The sequence below is a fragment of the Microcaecilia unicolor genome, chromosome 2, assembly GCF_901765095.1.
Source record: "Microcaecilia unicolor chromosome 2, aMicUni1.1, whole genome shotgun sequence".
Taxonomy (NCBI): Eukaryota; Metazoa; Chordata; class Amphibia; order Gymnophiona; family Siphonopidae; genus Microcaecilia; species Microcaecilia unicolor.
This window is the reverse complement of record NC_044032.1, coordinates 605,259,604-605,278,438: the sequence shown is the minus strand read 5'-3', so window position 1 is coordinate 605,278,438 and position 18,835 is coordinate 605,259,604. Positions and strand designations below refer to the sequence as shown.

At 42.4% G+C, this 18,835-nt stretch overlaps 1 protein-coding gene across 1 annotated transcript in view; it reads left to right on the top strand.

Annotated features, from left to right (window-relative positions):
- The window catches only part of RXFP1 (relaxin family peptide receptor 1), a 116,646-nt gene that overhangs the window by 14,316 nt on the left and 83,495 nt on the right, over positions 1-18,835 (top strand). Inside the window, exons 3-7 of the mRNA XM_030192229.1 lie at positions 3,872-3,967; positions 8,455-8,560; positions 14,747-14,818; positions 17,784-17,855; positions 18,063-18,134. Coding sequence (XP_030048089.1) covers positions 3,872-3,967; positions 8,455-8,560; positions 14,747-14,818; positions 17,784-17,855; positions 18,063-18,134 — 418 coding nt within the window. The remainder of the gene's footprint in view (positions 1-3,871; positions 3,968-8,454; positions 8,561-14,746; positions 14,819-17,783; positions 17,856-18,062; positions 18,135-18,835) is intronic.

Sequence of the window (18,835 nt, the reverse complement as noted above, 5' to 3'; positions counted from 1 at the left end):
GGTCAACCAGTTTCCTATCCAGTTCACCACTTTCAGTCCTAAGTTCAGCCCTTTCAGCTTATTTACGAGTCTTCTGTGGGAGACCGTATCAAAGGCTTTGCTGAAATCCAAGTAGATTACATCTAGCGCACATCCTTCATCCAGTTCTTTGGTCACCCAATCAAAGAAGTCAATGAGATTCGTTTGGCAGGATTTTCCTTTGTTAAAGCCATGTTTCCTCAGGTCCTGTAACCTGTTGGCTTCTAGAAAGTTAACTATCCTTTCTTTCAGCAGCGACTCCATTATTTTTCCTACCACCGACGTGAGACTTACCAGTCTGTAGTTTACCACTTCTTCCCTGTCTCCACTTTTGTGAAGAGGGACCACATCTGCTCCTCTCCAATCTCGCGGAACCTCTCCCATCTCTAAAGATCTATTAAATAAATCTTTAAGAGGTCCCGCCAGGACCTCCCTGAGGTACCTCAGTATCCTGGGATGTATCCCATCCGGCCCCATAGCTTTGTCCACCTTCAGATTCTCCAGCTGTTTATAAACTCTTTCTTCCATAAACTGTGCAGTATCCACTCCATTCCCAGATATTCCCTCAGCAGCCAACCGCGGTCCTTCTCCAGGATTTTCCTCCGTGAATACTGAAGAGAAGTAATTGTTTAGCACATTCATTTTATCCTCCTCACTCTCCACATAACCATTCTCATTATCTTTCAGTCTTGCAATTCCATTACTATCTTTTCTCCTTTCTCCAATATATCTGAAAAAGGTGTTGTCACCTCTCTTTACATTTTTAGCCATTTTTTTCTTCCGCTGGCGCTTTCACTAGCCATATTTCCCTCTTTGCTTCTTTGAGTTTAATCCGATAATCTTTTCCGTGATCCTCTCGTTGCATTCTTTTGTATATCTTGACAAAGCCTCTTTTGCTCTTATTTTTTCAGCTACTTGTTTGGCGAACCATATAGGCTTCCTGTTTCTCTTGGTTTTGTTTACTTTCCTCACGTAAAGATCAGTTGCAGTTCATGTGGGAGGCAATTCCCCCCACACACCCCCAAACTAGGTTTCAACCTAATTCAGCCCCTCAAAATGACACGCTGATTACGATTTATAACAAATTACTACTGTACCTATGAAAATTTAATTTGTTATTATACATCCTCTTTTTACATCTGTATACTGTTCTAACATCCTTGTTCCAGATGCCGTTAAAAAAAAAGAAACACGGCCAAGACTTATGGGATCTCATACAAGAAAGAAGCTACGGTTGGGGGAAAAAAAGGCTAGGGAGTGTGGGAAATGACCAGGGGGGAAAGTCCTTGGTGGGAATTATCCCCCTTAAATGAGAATTGTCCTGGGGGGAATTGTCCTAGGTGGGAATTTTCTTAGGGGGAATTGGTGAGTGGGAACTGTCTGATGGAAACTGTTTGGGTGGGAACTCGCCTGATACCATCTACATACTTCTATTTTTAGTTTGTGGTTATTTATTTTATACTTCATGGGGGGCTACCTCTGTTCATGTGTGAAAAAGGCTGGGTATTCTGTTAGCATCAAGTGGCTGTGTGGGATTAATCTGTACTAATCCAGCTTGTTTTGTTTTCCAATAGGTGTATTAATGTTCTTCTGCTCGCTGCAATGCTTAGGGTTTTGGGATCTTTTTTTCTAGGAAGAACCTTGTGTGACCCCCTGGAAATTTGCTTGTAAACATACTAAGACCTGTGTTTACAAAGGCGTGCTATAGGCGCATTTTTAGCACATGTTAATGGTTGATGCACGTTAAACTCTAACGCACCTATAGGAATGTATTGACACAGTAGCGTTTAACACGCCTTCATTTTAAAAGTACGTTAAAAACACTAACGCGCCTTAGTAAACATACCCCTAGATTCTTTAGTCCAACTTGTTAAGAATACTTTTTACTTTGTAGTAAAAAAGTAGTTTTAAGAGCTGTACTTTATTACTTTACTTGAGTATTTTTTTTTTTAGATAAGACTTTCTACTTTTACTGCACTACTTTTGAAGCAGTACTTTTGCTTTTTACTTAAAAAGTAACAACCCGATCTCTGATCTTGAGCAATGCCAAAATCAAAGTTTAGGGGGAGATAAAGGATGCAGGGTAAAACAGTCATGTGCATCGGGCATTACTTGACTCTGATTAGCATGTCAGATCACAGGTTAGCTGTTAATCACAGTCAACTGATTTTAATAAATGCTTCTAACAGAAAGTAAGGAGGCGGTCTGAAATTATGGCTGCTCCAATTTGGAAGAAGCTGTAGTAAAAATGACTGCAAGTTTGATATTATGTTATGAGGGACTTATCTCTCGCCTAAAGTTTCAAGGCGTGTTACATTCAATTTAACATTTAAAAAAAACTGACAACAAACATCAGGAATTACACAATTTCAAGAAAGTTACATAAAATTCACCCCTTCCTCTCCGAGCACACCACCCGAACTCTCATCCACTCTCTCATCACCTCTCGCCTTGACTACTGCAACCTACTCCTCACTGGCCTCCCACTTAACCATCTATCCCCCCTTCAATCCGTCTTATCTTCCGCCTAGACCGATATGCTCATATCACCCCTCTCCTCAAGTCACTTCACTGGCTTCTGATCAGGTACCGCATACAGTTCAAGCTTCTCCTATTAACCTACAAATGCACTCAATCTGCAGCCCCTCATTACCTCTCTACCCTCATCTCCCCTTACGTTCCTACCCGTAACCTCCGCTCACAGGACAAATCCCTCCTCTCAGTACCCTTCTCCACCACCGTCAACTCCAGGCTCCGCCCTTTCTGCCTTGCCTCACCCTATGCTTGGAATAAACTCCCTGAGCCCATACGCCAAGCCCCCTCCCTGCCCATCTTCAAATCCTTGCTCAAAGCCCACCTCTTCAATGTCGCTTTCGGCACCTAACCATTGTACCTCTATCCAGGAAATCTAGACTGCCCCCAATTTGATTGACTGCACTTTTTTGTCCTTTAGATTGTAAGCTCCTTTGAGCAGGGACTGTCCTTCTTTGTTAGATTGTACAGCGCTGCGTAACCCTGGTAGCACTTTAGAAATGTTTAATAGTAATAGTAATAATAAAAAGCAAATATTAACAAACCCCAGGCCTAATAAACAAATATGTTTTTAAGGCTTTGTGAAATAGAAAATAACTCCCCAGCGAGCGTAATTCCAAAGGATGATTATTCCAATAGCGAACAGCTAAGAAAAAAAAATTATTGAGAAAAAAACAGCTTTAAACCACACAATTTTTTGTTGAAGGAAAAGCAAACGGTAAGTAATTACATCTTCTAGAGATTGTCTTAGATTTTAACGCAGTCACCAACTGAGATCTACCTTCAGGGCAAGTACCTTCCAAAACCTTAAATAATAAACAAAGTGCCTTAAAAATGATCCGAATCCTTACAGGCAACCAATGCAATGTTTCCAACAAAGGACTGATATGATCCAACTGAGTTTTCCAAAAGATAAGCCTAGTGGCTGAATTCTGAATCATTTGAATTCTAGAAAATTGTTTGGAGGACAGATCTAAATATAATGAGTTTCCATATTCTAAAAGTAATAAAATAGTTATTTGTACAATGATCTTAAAGTGATCTTCGAAAAAGTAAGATCTTAGCAAATGTAGCTGTTTTAACTTGAAATAGGCTTTCTAAATAAACCTTTAATCTGTGGCTTCATTGTTACAGATGATTCTGGATTCATCTTTAACAATGGAGCCACGGCAAGCCCACAGTAGACTTGCCATGCCTTTGTAAAAGGGCCCCTTAGCCACTTATCTTTACTTAGAATTTTTTTAAGAATGATTGTGCTTGAAGCAAATATTTAGATGTTCCATTTTCAGCACACTTTTTGTTTTGGGTTTTGTCTGTTCAGGTGATGACAATGGATGGTCGCAGCAACTTGATAAACATTATGGAGGCCTCTACGAGAAAAGCTCCAAATATGTCTTTGAGATGAGAACAGAGTGTGGTAAGCAGATATTACTAGTGCCAATAGAAGTACTGTACAGTTTTGGCAAATTGTGTGTAGGCGTCATTCATATGAAGACCATGTTCTCTTGTATCATTTATTTTCAGGTCTATCAAGAGCTCAATGCAATGTGTCCAGTGTCCATCACCATAGCTGCATCCCCTCACAGGGTTGAATATACTTATGAAAGATATATAGGTTTTTATTTCAAGAATATGAATATGATAAAGAAATTGGGCCCTGTTTACTAAGCTGCGCTGTAGGCGCGCTAGTGTTTTAGCACACCTTAGTAAACAGGGCCCATTTTTAGGTGCTCATTTTTACAGGCTTTGTAAATGAGCACCTAAAAAATGTTTTTTTTTTGGGGGGGGGGAGTTATTAGAAAGGGTTCTGCACATTGTTTAACTGGAAGACTTTTGTACATCCCTTTGAGATTTTCATTTATTTAAATTTATTTGGAGATAATGTTTAAAATAATGGGAGTATAGGTTCAAGCAAGAATTATTTTTGAAGGCATTCAGAAATCATATTGCAGTGTATAAAATACTTTAGGCCCTGTTTACTAAGCTATGCTGTAGGCACGCTAACTTTTAGCGAGCGCTAATGCTAGAGACATCCATGGAAATATATGGATGTCTCTAGCATTAGCACGCACTAATTTTTAGCATGTGCTACCAACCAGAAACAGAATCAGATCATCATGATCATACCTAAATTTACATTACCCAAATTACAAAGGACTTAAATACAAAACAACTTACGCATCCAGTTTCTCCTATGTAAGCGCACAACTATGGAATGGACTCCCAAAAGCTGTAAAAACAATCCATGACCATCTAAACTTCAGAAAATCACTAAAATCCAACCTCTTCAAAAAAGCTTACCCCACTGATCCAACGTAAATCCCCACACCCAGCAACACAGCACAACCAATGATCGTACTGGACAATATACAATCTTCATTCCCTTCGACCTTCATGGTGCCTGACATACACCTACCTCATTCGACCACAATTCAACCTTGTATTTGTTATCAACCGACTGGCGAACGCCTTTACGGTACCATGTAAGCCACATTGAGGCTGCAAATAGGTGGGAAAATGTGGGGTACAAATGTAACAAATAAATAAATACAACACGGCTTAGTAAACAGGGCCCATTATTTGCATACATATGTATTTATGTCTTTATTTTTTTAAAACACAACAAACAATGTTTTGTGTCTTATATGCCTGCTACAAGAGGACTACATATAGAAAAGTGTGCATGTTGTATTACTAAAAAGGACTGAGACACACTTAACAAGGCTTTTCCTAATTAAGGACAGTCATTAGGAGGCCTATTTTAAAAGTAATTTCTACACGTAAAACATTCTTTAGAATAAGTGCTTAAAAAACTGTGTCCAATATCCCCCAGATTCTATAAATGGTGACTAAAATTGCACGTGCAAATCGGCACACAGAGTTGATTTCCCGAGCAACCCAATTGCTTAACAAGCCAATCAGCGGCAATAATTGACCACTAACAAGCAATTATTGGCACTAATTGGCACCAATTAGAAATTACACACGCAGTTTTCTAAGCATATTCTGTAAATTGGTGCATGTAACTTCTGATGCACGGATCGCAAAAGAGGGTGTGGCCATGGGAGGGGCATGGGTGGGTCATGGGCATTCCTAAAAATTACGCACACTGTTATGGAATGCGCCAGATCCATGCCTATGTTGGGTACAGGCATTTACACCAGGTTCTCATTGGTGTAAATGGTTGCATCTAAATTTTAGTCGTTGGGGACAGATGCTACATATATTCTATAAACCTCGCCTAACTTTAGATGAGGTTATGGAATAGCGCTAAATGCGTTTTTTAATATGTTGATTTTTTTTTAGGCCCCATTTATTGAAAAGCCGTGAAAACAATCCATGACCATCTAAACTTCAGGAAATCACTTAAAACCACCCTCTTCAAAAAGGCTTACCCCACCGATCCAATGTAAATCCCTACACCCAGCAACACAACATAACCAATGATCGTACTGGACAACACCCTTCGACCCCCATGATGCCTGATACACAACTACCTCATTCAACCACAATATAACCTTGTATTTGTTATCAACCGATTGGCGAACGCCTTTACGGTACTATGTAAGCCACATTGAGCCTGCAAATAGGTGGGAAAATGTGGGGTACAAATGTAACAAATAAATAAATAAATTTGGTCCTATATGTGTAAAGCTATCTGCATACAGCCTAAGGTGGCTATTTTAGAAGGTTTGTTCTGTCTTCATAACGTGTTCACATACATTGCTAGACAGCCAGATAAACCAGTAGCCCAATATCCATCAGGAAGACTCTTGAGTTTCAACTATTTACTGCAAGAATAAGCAAAATCATAATTTACTGCATGCAGCAGCTGGAATTCAGAAAGTCCTTCTGCCAGGACAGGAGAGTCTTTGAACTGGATATTTACGATTGCTGACAGGCTGCCAATCTTTCAGAGAGGTGGATATGAAGTGTCTGAAAAATGGGTTGATTTATTACGGAGAAGAAATGATGTAGAGAATAAAACTGAAGTCGTTGAGGCAAAAAGAAGGGGAGGATGTTAGACTTTTAAAAAAAAAGTGTGTGGTGAAAAGAAAGCCTGACTTCCAAGGGAGAAGAAGTACAGAGCAGAATCACATGCTCTAAGCCAAAATGGAGACTTTTCTTGTCTTGCTGGGAGAAGGGCCAAGAAGAAGACCCATAAGGCTACAAGTCAAGGAAAATGACCAGTAGGGTCAGTGCTTGAGACTAGCATACAGTGAATGTCATTGAGGATACTGAAGCAAGTATCTGCCAAGACTCCAGTGACTGGAGGGAGAGGGTCACACGTAGGGGTAGCCAGCTGAGGAAACATTCTAAAACCACAAATATAAAGACAAACTATCCAGTTAAATACCACTGAATATGCCCGGTTAGCCCCAGACAAGTGGCCATTTAAAGCGCTTTGAATAGTGCCTCCTGTGTAGAGCTAAGTATCGAAGGCAAAAAAGGATGTAAAAAATCCTCACGACACCGTGAAGATGAAACAAAAAAGTGAGGAGAATGGATGAGGATACCAACTGTTTTATATTTATTCACTTAAAAAATTATATGTACATAACAGCGACCCGACACGGCCGTGTTTCGGCACAATGGCCTGCTTCAGGGGTCTTTATAACCTTGAATGATGTAGTTTAGAATATATGTTCCAAGGGAAATAACAGGAAACAAATCTCTCTGGTCTCCTCTCTTCAAAATAATATATATAAGATATATATATTTTTTAAAAACGAGCATCTAAATACTCCTCTCCTAAGAGTTATCGGCAAATTTCACAATTTGCCGATAACTCTTAGGAGAGGAGTATTTAGATGCTCATCCATTCTCCTCACTTTTTTGTTTCATCTAGAGCTAAGTATCAACACTTATTTGGATGGGGTAGGAAAAATATATACAAGAAGCAGCCTAATGGTTAGTGCAGTGGCCTGAGAACCAGGGGAATCAGGTTCAATTCCCACTATAACTCCTTGTGACTCTGGGCAAGTCACTTTATGCCCCCCCCCCCCCCCCCCCATTGCCCCAGATATAAAATAAGTACCTGTCTATAATATGTAAGCCGCTTTAATTGTAACCACAGAAAGGAAGTATGTCAAATCCCATCCCCTTTCCCTAAACCTCTGTGCTTTATACCTACATCGCTGACTTTAAAAACCTGCCCTTGGAAAACAGTGAAAATTTCATTTAGTGGTGTCTCATCAAAACATGCACTAAAATTTATACAAATTTATCTGAAATAGTACAACTATGAAGGAAAAAACAAACACTCAAAACAATCACCACTCCCTCCTAAAAAAAACCCATCAGAGGTAGTGACTCATCATCATACTGATTTATTTTGGATTGTTTGATTTATACTGTATTAATAAATACTTTATGAGCAGCTATTGAAATCTAGTTTAATTTTTATTATTCTTGGCTAGGTTATCTTTAAACGTTTTTGTATTATTTCCCTTTTATTTTATGGTGTCCAAATTGGAGGGGCCATGGACCCATCTACAGCCATGGCCCTATCTCTGCCTCATTTTATATTCTCATAGCATACATTAGCACAGGATGGCATCACTAAGGGCCTGATTCACCAAGGCTTGTCTCTTGTTCAGTATGTGGGAAACAATCTAATTGTAAAGATATTAATGAGACCCACTCAGTGTCTATGTTTCCCAGTGCGCTTTGTACTAAGCCTGGGGTTCCCAAACCTTTCCTGCAGACCCCATAGCCAGTTAAATTGTGAGGATACCCATGAGATATATTTGCATATATTAGAAACTCGTCTGAAAAACTGTCTCATGTGTATTGATTGTGGTTATCCTGAAAACCTAGCTATCTGGTTTGGAAAGTTCTGTATTAAACCATTTTCTTATCTTTTGTCTGCCTTACTATCACTAGTATCTTGTCTCTGTTTAGCCATTGGTTCTGTGCCAGTCTATTGCTTATGCCGAGGCCTGGAACTTGATTGTGATGGTGCCAAGTTACAAACAGTCCCTTCAGTTGCTTCAAATGTGACAATGATGTAAGTAGAGAGCTGTATAGCTATAGCCCTTTTGAATTATATTTTCCTAGTTACCACTGTAACCCATGGGCTAGCTCCAGGCCTGGGCCACAAAACAGACCTCAGTTCAGTCTCACATTCATGGCCAATCTCCCCTCACTCATCAGTTCCTGCACACATGCAGTTGAGCTTGGGAGTAGGTTAATGGTCTGGAATAGCAATCCGGGGTTTGGGAGACATTTTTCCAGTTTTGGGTTCCACTCAACTGTTCAGTCCAGACTTTAACCTTCTTCACAGCCAATAAACTCCAGCACAACTCAATCCCAAACTTCTGTTATTTCCGGAGGGAACACCTTTTCTACTATTCTCCTCAGGTATATTTACAGGGGCACTTTCTTTCAGGGGCTATATACATATTCACAAGGCTCCTGTCCATGCCTATCCTGTAGAAAGATTTTATTTCCAAAGGCTGCACTCCTTCTCACAGTGTAACTTCTCTGTATCGGGCTCAGACCCCCTTAGTCTGACTCTCCTCCAGTGGTGACCCCACTCTGGATCCACCCTGGTCCTGGGACAAGCTCTCTCTAGCTCTGGTACCCTGCTCCCAGGCTGGACCTTCCTCTACCCACCCGTAACACACTCCACTCCTATTTGCCACTTTCTAAAGCTGCAACCGGTCTCCGACAGCCAAAGGATCTCTGCTTTCCAGGATTCCTCTTTCCCTCCTCCAGGTCAATGGCAGTGGAAAGCCCCCCTAAAGGGCATAAGTCTAGCTTTAACTCCTTCCAAACTCCTCCCCCTGCCCCCCCCCCCCCCATCACTCTTCAGTACCAGGGCACTATTTCTCTGCATTTTATTTCAAAACTACTTCCCTTGGGCTGGGCTTCCTCCCACCCAGAGACTCCCAGTCACTCCCCCTACTGACTCTCTCCAGGGAACTTTCTCTTCTAGTAATCTGAAACCTAACAGAGGATTACATTCTCTCCACCCCCCCCCCCCCCCCCCCCCCCAGTTAGCCAATCCCTTGCCCTCAAGAGATCACTTTGGGTTCTGTTCTTCCTTTCTCCTGGAGCAACAGCAACCCTATAGAACAACTTTTCAAGTTTAACACATTATATCACTTCAACAACTTCTCCTTGATCACTCTCCCCAGTGATCTGTATTTTCGCATAACCCTTGTTATGCAACCACATTATCCACATCAACATTTCTTCATATTACAAGCAAATTTACCATTTACTCCACACTCCATTGTTCATCAATCATTGGACATGTTATCAAAGATTTTTATCTCAATCAGGATCTTTTCTTACAGAGCGAACCTTACACTCTCTCTCACAATCTCCTCCTACAGGGAGATTTGTCCTTCATATGGGTCAGTTTTCCTCCAACCCCTTTTATGCTTAAATAGGAAACCCCAATGACTGTATAGGGTAGCAACCTGTTTAAGCTGCAAATGTCTTACCCCATTCCCAGCATGAGTTAGGACACCCAGGTACTGCAAGGGTGGCAGCCTGTTCAGCCTTGAATATTTAAATTACCATCTGTAATGTATCAATATACTCCAACAATTTTTTCCCATATCCCAACAATTTCACAAACAGGAACACTTAATTGCAACCCAAAACAAACTTTTATTTGATATATTATTTAGTCCTTTTTCTCTTCCCTTTTTTTTCCCTCCCAACTTTTATTCAGCAAAGCATTGGGTCAAGTAACATATTATATTTATACGCTCCCCCCTTCCATTCAAATGACCAACCCACCTCCCTTTAGGATCAGGGCCCATCCCAACATTCAATATTATCTTTTTATCAACCATTATTTCTCTTCTACTTTTCACTCTTTTTTTTTCCTTTCCATAATTCAACATCAGTTCAGAAAAGTTCAACTCAATTCTGCATATTCAACATGGTTTGGTGAACAAGGACACTAGAGTCCAACCAGACATTATAATTCAACTCAGTCCTGCACACTCATCTGTTTTACTTGGGATTTGGTTTAGCCTTCCAGGTTCCACTCGGGCAGTTATGAGATATCCAGAAAGACCTTCCATCATATCTGGGGTGAGTCCCCTCCTCAAGGTGCTTCTGGAACGACTCTTCTATCTGCTGATTCCGGCACTGGGAAAACTATGATCCCCAGCAGCATCCCTCCTGATCGGGCTACACCCGATGAAGCAAACATGGCTCTCTCCAGCTAGGTTTCTCCTCTACATCCCTGGTGCACATTCCTCCAGATGACCTGCCATTTATGTTCGCCTCCACACACAGGGCAACAGTAGCACAAGTTGCACAGCTCCTCCACCTCCAGCTGCAATTGGATCCTGATCTCAGGGTTCACCATTCTTTCAAGGGCTGCCTTGCAGCCGGGCTTGCTTAGATCGGGTTTCTCCCAACTGTTGCATCCCCCAAACCAGTTCCCCTTCAGGCTCATCTGGAGCCGGTCTGGGTTCAGCTCTCGAGGACTGAGTCACCTCTCCTGATTCCTCTGCTCCATCTGAGCTCTCTTGCTCATCCTCCAGGGGCTCTGGAGCCATCGACTTGGGCTCGCATTCACCACACAACCAGGGGAGCAGGACAGATGTTATGATTCTGCTAGATACAGGGGCATGTTTGGGACTAGCTCCTGATTGGCTTGTCAGGGGCTGAGCTGATGTCTGAGGCTGCAGACGTCAGAAGCCTAATCTACTTAAGCCTACCTTTCCCTGCAACCCTTGCTTTCACGTTTGATTGCCTTTGATTGCTGTCAGCTGAAGCCAGCTTTCCTGTCTCTCTGTGTTTACATGGAGATTTGCTTGCTCTCCTCGTAGCTCGTAGTTTCTGTGTGAGTGCTGGGTGTTCCCAGCGTGTGCTTGATTGCCTCACTACTCTGCACCTGGGTCTATTCTCTGCTTGGCTGGTGTTCTATTGTTTGTGGTAAGCTTGTTCCTCGTATTGTTCCAGTTTGTTTAAGTTTCCCTTTCCTCTGTGTTAACCCTTTCTCTGCAGAGTAGCCCTGCCTCTGGCAGGTTGTGTTTTGAAGCAGTCTTTTCCTTTTGCCTGCTTTTATTCCTTCTTTGCTGTGTCTGTCTCCTGTTTCTGGTGAGCGCTGCTCCTTATCTGATCTGTGTGTGTTAAGACAACGTTCTCTGTTTGCTTACCTCTCCCTTGACCTTGTGTGCTGTGTGGCACAGCTTTGTGTATTCCTTTATTGCAATTCCCTTTATCCCTGTGTGTTGTGAGGCCAGACTTGTGCATTCTTGTGTGTGGATTCCTTTTACCTTTGAGTGCTGTGTGGCACAGCCTTGTTTATTCCTATATAGAAGTTCCCTTTATCCCTGTATGTTGTGAGGTTAGCATTGTGCATTCTTAGGTGACTTTCCCTTTCCTTTGTGTGCTGTATGGTACAGCCTACAGTGTTCCCTTGTGTGGCTTCCTTTATCCTTGACTGCCAATGGCACAGCCTTGTGTTTCCTATAGGAACGTCTGTCAGCCCCTTTTCCCTTGTGTTCTTAGCTAGAGCTGTGTGCATTGCTGGTGCTCCTGTCCCTTTGGGGACCCTTCGTTGTTCTTTCTCCCCTTCCCAGTGTATGACTCAGTTCCTGTTCGGCCATGAGGCACGCACGTTTGGACTCTGTGCAAGTGGGTTCCTGATAGGCAGTGAGGCCCGCCTGAATGCTCTATCTCCCACTTTCTGGTGGTGCGAGTTGGTTGTTGTGTGTGTGCGGGGCTTGGTGGCTTGGGTAGTGCATAGGGCCTGTTCGGTCTACCCTAGGCCTTTGCCAAAACCCTATACTAAGCCTCAGCCTGGGCTCAAGGGCTCACGACCAGATTAACAATAAGTTTTCCCCATGCCTCACAGCAGACACGTAGAAACCGCCCCACAGCTTTTCCGTCAGCTATGGTCACTTCCAATTTAGCTCCCCCAAAGGGCATGTCCAGTCTCGGATTTACAGCCATCTTGCCCCTTAATAGTTATTTGTCGTCCTTCCACTGCCCTTGTGCTCAGCTCTTTCCCACATGTAAAGGGGCTTCATTGCCCAGGTCAGATGGCCAGTGGAGACTGGCGCCCCTTACTCTATGCTGAATGGAACAGATAGGTATTCTCTTCTCCTCCCCCTCTCCTCCAGCACGGGAACTACAGCCATGATGACTCAGCACTTCCTTCCCGCCCTTTTCCAGGTATTCAGTTTTGGCACACTTCACAGATCTGTTACCATGGGCTTTGCTGGGTGGGACAGTTCAAATTTTTACCGGGTTGGTACCAACAGTTTCTTTCAGGGGCTGTATACATATTCATAAGGCTCCTGTCCATATGTAGCTGTGCCACATGAACTTTATCCTACCACATCACTTTGTATAAGTTCTCACTGGAGCTGGCAAATGCCTCTCCAGTACTATGTAAGCCACATTGAGCCTACAATATGTGGGAAAATGTGGGATACAAATGTAACAAACAAATAAATAAATACATTTCCAAAGGCTGCACTCCTCCTCACAGCATAACTTCTCTGTTCAGACTCAGACCCCTTAGTCTGACACTCCTCCAGCAGTGACCCCACTCCGGATCCACCCTGGTCCTGGGACGAGCTCTCCCTAGGTCTGGACCCCAGCTCCCGGGTTGTGCCATCCCCTCGCACACTCCACTCCTGCTTACCACTTTCTGGAGCCACAGCCTCTTACAGCCAAAGGATCCCTCTGATTTCCAGGATACCCCTTTCCCTCCTCCAGATCAATGGCAGGGGACAGTGCAGGCAGCTTAAACCTGTAGGTAACCAAAGACCTCCCTAAAGGGCATAACTCTAGTTTTATCTCCTTCCAAACTCCCCCCTCCCATTTCTCTTCAGTCCGAGGGTATTATTTCTCTGCATTTTATTTCAAAACTACTCCCCTTAGGCTGGGCTTTCTCCTCCCAGTCACTCCCCTCAGTGACTCTCTCCAGGAAGCTTACTCTTCTAGTAATCCCCAACCTAACAGGGGATTACACCATACAGATTTTTTATGTATGCAACTACAGTTAAGGGTAAATTCTATAAGTGACATCTAAAAATTGACATAGAAAATATTACATGCTGATCACTATTCTATAAAGGGTATGTATCCTTTATAGAATCATGCTTAGGGCATAAACCACGCCTAACTTTAGGCTCCGGGTGAATTCTGTATTTATGTGTGTAAAATTTGGGAAATCCCCTGACATGCCCCCAAAATGCCCTTAGCCACACCCCCATATAAACACTGTCAACTTTGTCATATAAGTTTTCATAATCATACATCGGGTAACTCTTTTTATTTTATTTATTTTTGTTACATTTGTACCCCATGCTTTCCCACTCATGGCAGGCTCAACATGGCAGGCAATGGAGGGTTAAGTGACTTGCCCAGAGTCACAAGGAGCTGCCTGTGCTGGGAATTGAACTCAGTTCCTCAGTACCAAAGTCCACCACCCTAACCACTAGGCCACTCCTCCACTCCATTATATCTTGTGTGCTTGTGTTCATATAATTTTATACCTCATTTCACCATCTTCATAAAACAATATTTCACCATCTTCCTATTGACTAACGTTTCCAGTTGATCAGTATTGGCTAACGTTTCCAGTTGATATTGTTTTATGAAGATGGTGAAATGAGGTATAAAATTATATGAACACAAGCACACAAGATATAAAAAGATTTACCGGATAAATGAAGTGCTGAACCACCAGGCAGTTATAACTATTTCTTGTCAAATTGAGTGGGAACATCTGAGGGTATACTCAAAAAACAAAATAAAATAAAATAAGGACTTATTGAACACTTATTGAAGACTTTATTGAATACAACAAGAGAACGATATCTTGTAGTAGTTTGACAGAGCCAATGCTGTGATTTGAATTTTTTTTAATTTTTGTTTTGTTTTGGTAACTTTTGTCCTGGTTTGGATATTAAGTCAAGCCGGAGTAAACATATTCAGAATAGAAATCTTGGAGAGATGAGCAAAAGCCACAGAAGGTATCTATGCAATTGACAAACCCTTTAGAAATAAGATCAAAAGAAAACATAGGCTGGGTGCAGCATCTGCACAATGAAAAAATCTGTATTTAGAGCACTGCACAGCTTTCTGCTATTCATCTTGTGAAGACTAGAGTTCTGAGGGTGACTTGAACCTGTAGTTACTCTATGAATTACAAGTCATCTTAATTATAATTATTACAGTTCTGCATTTTTTTTTTGTTTTCTTGCAGGTCACTACGGAGAAATATGATCAGAAAGCTTTCTGCAGATGGCTTCAAAAAATACCCAGACCTTAGAAATCTGTAAGAAATTACTTTGATCTAAGCTAGTGAACACCCTAATTTTCAATAGGGATAGTAAAGGTAGAAGGATCTTCGCTCTCATTCATCAATATTTCTGGAAAGGAAAACATTCATTCAATCCTTCCCTAGTTCATCTAGCTATATGTGAGAGCTGAGCAGGAGTTCTCCACCTACAGTCCTGCCAGCGGGGGGTGCTGTTTCATTATCACATTTTGAGGGATAGGCAAACAGAAGTACTCCAGAGATCTTGCCTATCCCTAGCAGTTGAAAACACAGTATTGAAGCACTGCCCCCTACTGGTAGCACTGCAGTTGGAGGACTCCTACTCGGCTTAGAGGGAACAGTGGAAGTGGTGGCATTGTGCTTCAATACAGAGCAGCATTGTCCAAGTGAAAGAAAGGTCTAACATAGCACAAATTTGAGGACAATTCTATAAAGTAGATGCTCACATTAACACAGCAATTATACATGTAAATGAATAGAGCCCTGGGAAGGGGCGGAGCCAACTGTATTATCCAACAAGATGGGCGGCCATCTTTCATTTCGATAATACGGTCCGGATCGCCTAAATCTCAAATTTTAGGTCAACCTTAGAGATGGCCAAACTCGGTTTTCACCAATAATAGAAACCAAGGGCGGCCATCTCAAACACGGACAAATCCAAGGCATTTGGTCGTGGGAGGAGCCAGCATTCGTAATGCACTGGTCCCCCTGACATGCCAGGACACCAACCGGGCACCCTAGGGTGCACTGCAGTGGACTTCAGAAATTGCTCCCAGGGACACAGCTCCCTTACCTTGGGTGCTGAGCCCCCCCCCAAAATCCCCCCAAATCCCCCCAAAACCCAATCCCCACAACTGTACACCACTACCATAGCCCTTAGGGATGAAGGGGGGCACCTACATGTGGGTACAGTGGGTTTTGGGGGGGTTGGAGGGCTCACTTTTACCACCACAAGTGTAACAGGTAGGGGAGCAATGGGCCTGGGTCCGCCTGCCTGAAGTGCACTGCACCCACTAAAAACTGCTCCAGGGACCTGCATACTGCTGTGGTGGAGCTGGGTATGACATTTGAGGCTGGCATAGAGGCTGGCAAAAAATGTTTTTAAATTTTTGGGGGGGTGGGAGGGGGTTGGTGACCACTGGGGGAGTAAGGGGAGGTCACCCCCCATTCCCTCTGGTGGTCATCTGGTCAGTTCGGGCACCTTTTCGAGGCTTGGTCGTGAAAAACATTGGATAAAGTAAAGTCAGCCAAATGCTCGTCAGGGGCGCCCTTCTTTTTTCCATTATCGGCCAAGGCTGGCTATCCGTTAACCATGCCCCCGTCCCGCCTTCGGTACGCTGCCAACACGCCCCCGTGAACTTTGGCCGGAGCCGCGACAGAAAGCAGTTGAAGCCGGCCAAAATCAACTTTCGATTATGCCGATTTGGCCGCCTCTGAAGAAGGGCGGCCATCTCCCGATTTGTGTCGAAAGATGGGTGCCCTTCTCTTTCGAAAATAAGCAGTATATGCTCATAAATGTAAAAATCCACCTAATACTATTCTGTAAATATGTGCATATCTTACATAGTGTGTATTTGACTAGTAGGCATACACATGGACAGAACCTGGGCAGAGTATGGGCAGGACTCAAACGTAACTTCAAGAATACTATCATTGACATGCATATCTCCAGCATTTAGGCATGAGCGCTTTATACCAGTTCTATGGCTGGTGTGAGTGCTTGTGCCTAAATTATATCAAGAACGCCTTAATTTAGGTGTACTTTATAGAATAAGCCTAAATTTCCATGTAGTTTATACAATACGCCAAACGCTAGTCCATATGATTACATTTAGTCGCAGGCAGTTATGCCAAGTAAAACCTGATGCACATGCCGACACCTAAATTAGGCGTGGGCCGGGTGCATTCTATAACAACAAGCATAGATTCTAGAAAAACCCACCACCTGCCCATTTCATACTCACTTTTCAATTATGCACCTTAGAATTTACGCACATCACGTTATAGAACACGGTTGGACAGTTCGCCTAAATTCTAAGTAATGCCAATTAGTGTCAACAATTGCATGTGAAGTAGCAATTATCAGTGCTGATTGGCTTGTTAACCAATTAGGCTATGCGCATTGTTATGGAACACGCTTCGATTTCCGCGCAGAAATCTCGGCATGATATATAGAATCTAGGGATTTACTTCTTTCCTTAATAGAATAGGCACCACAGAGGCACCCTCTAGGCACCTAAATATAGATGCACTGTTATAGAACTGCCCTCTTTGCTGGCAGTAATATAACTGGGCACCTCCATTTAGGCACCCCAAGGCCACATGTTAGGCGCATAGGCTCCATTATAGAATACTAGTGTAACCCAGCAACGGTGCACTTACAATTTAAGCAACTTGCACTTATGCCAGCTGTAGACCTGGTGCATGTGCAGGCGCCTAAACGCAGCAAGGATGTCCATAACTGTTACATATATGTGGGAACCCCACCCCTGCCCATGTTTTAATTTGCTTAATATAAAATGTAGCTAAAGCCTGTCATGAAGACAAAACAGTTTCAACTGATGTCTTATTAGCTGCAATTTCACAGTAGCAATGTAGTACATATACCATTCAAGATACTAAGAAATCTTCAAACAAATTGAACACTCAGACAATGACATCATCATAAAATACAGCAGGCATATGCTTTAGTAAACAGATGAAGCAGGTAGCATCAGGACATGACAGGATGCAAGATCTATCTCTAACTCAAGAATGTCTTTGAAAATTAGGCACGGATGAGATGCGGGTATATAAATATGCAGAAGTCATTTTTCAAATTAAAAAAAAAGCACCTGATACTGCACAGCACCATCTTGTGTTCATGTTCTCAAGTGCATCTGAAATCACAGGTCAATTTTGAAATGTTGGTCCTGTTCCCTTCCTCAAGTGTCACTTTGTCATGGTTTTCTTCTCTTCTCAGGTATCTGCAGCACAACAAAATTCTAAGTGTGTCTGTCTATGCCTTCAGAGGACTGTACAACCTGACCAAATTGTAAGTACTCATAAATTCACCCCACTCACTAAGCACTATTAACCACCTAACTGCAATATACAGTTAAAGCAATACCTGCAATTATCCTTTATTTTTGCAGTATTCTTTGGATCTTCCTTTTGTGCAACCTGCCTCATTTCTGTAAAGCGAGGATCAGAGGCCATGTTTCAATCCATTGATTATACTTTATTATCCTTTCTCTTTTAGGTATTTGAGCTATAATAGGATCACCTCTCTGAAGCCAGGAGTCTTTGAAAGTCTTCATAGCCTTCAATGGCTGTATGTCTTTTTTAATTATTATTATAGCTTGTTTTTGTGTGTTTTCAAAATACCAAAAATACAATAAGGGAATAATTCTTTTCTACTTATTTTATGGCGGTTAGGGGGCTAGTTATTATGGTGCATTATAACCCTACCACACATTGTGTGCCCCTTAACATGTGTTAAAGGGCACTAATGCATGTTACATTATGGTAATGAATGTAAACAGGAGGTATTTCAGGTTATATTGTAATGAGATGCAAATATAAAACAACTCATTAGTAGGTAAATCCCTTCTTGGCCTTTTGGCTAAGATTAAGCATAGTATCAATTTAAAATTTAATAATGTGGCTTACAGTGAACACCGCAGAAGGCCCTTATATAGCAGCTTGACCCAGAAATGGTACTACCACAATACTACCAGTACGTATCAGCAGTGAAATTGTGAACCCAGCACCAGAAGGGACTGAAGTGAGTGGGGATCTCCTGCCCAGAACCCACTAGACACCAGAGATTAAGAAAGGTAGGCCTGGGGGAGGGGCCTAAGGAAGGGTGAGGTAGGTGCTTCAACTGTACTTGGCATGGTCTTTGGGGCCTATGGTAAGTACTTGAGGAGTCTTTGGGAATTGGGGGAAGTACTTGGTGGGGGGCTTCAAGGTGGGGGATATCATTGTGGGGAGGAGCAGCTCAACCAATACCTTAGCGGGGTTTTAAAAAGG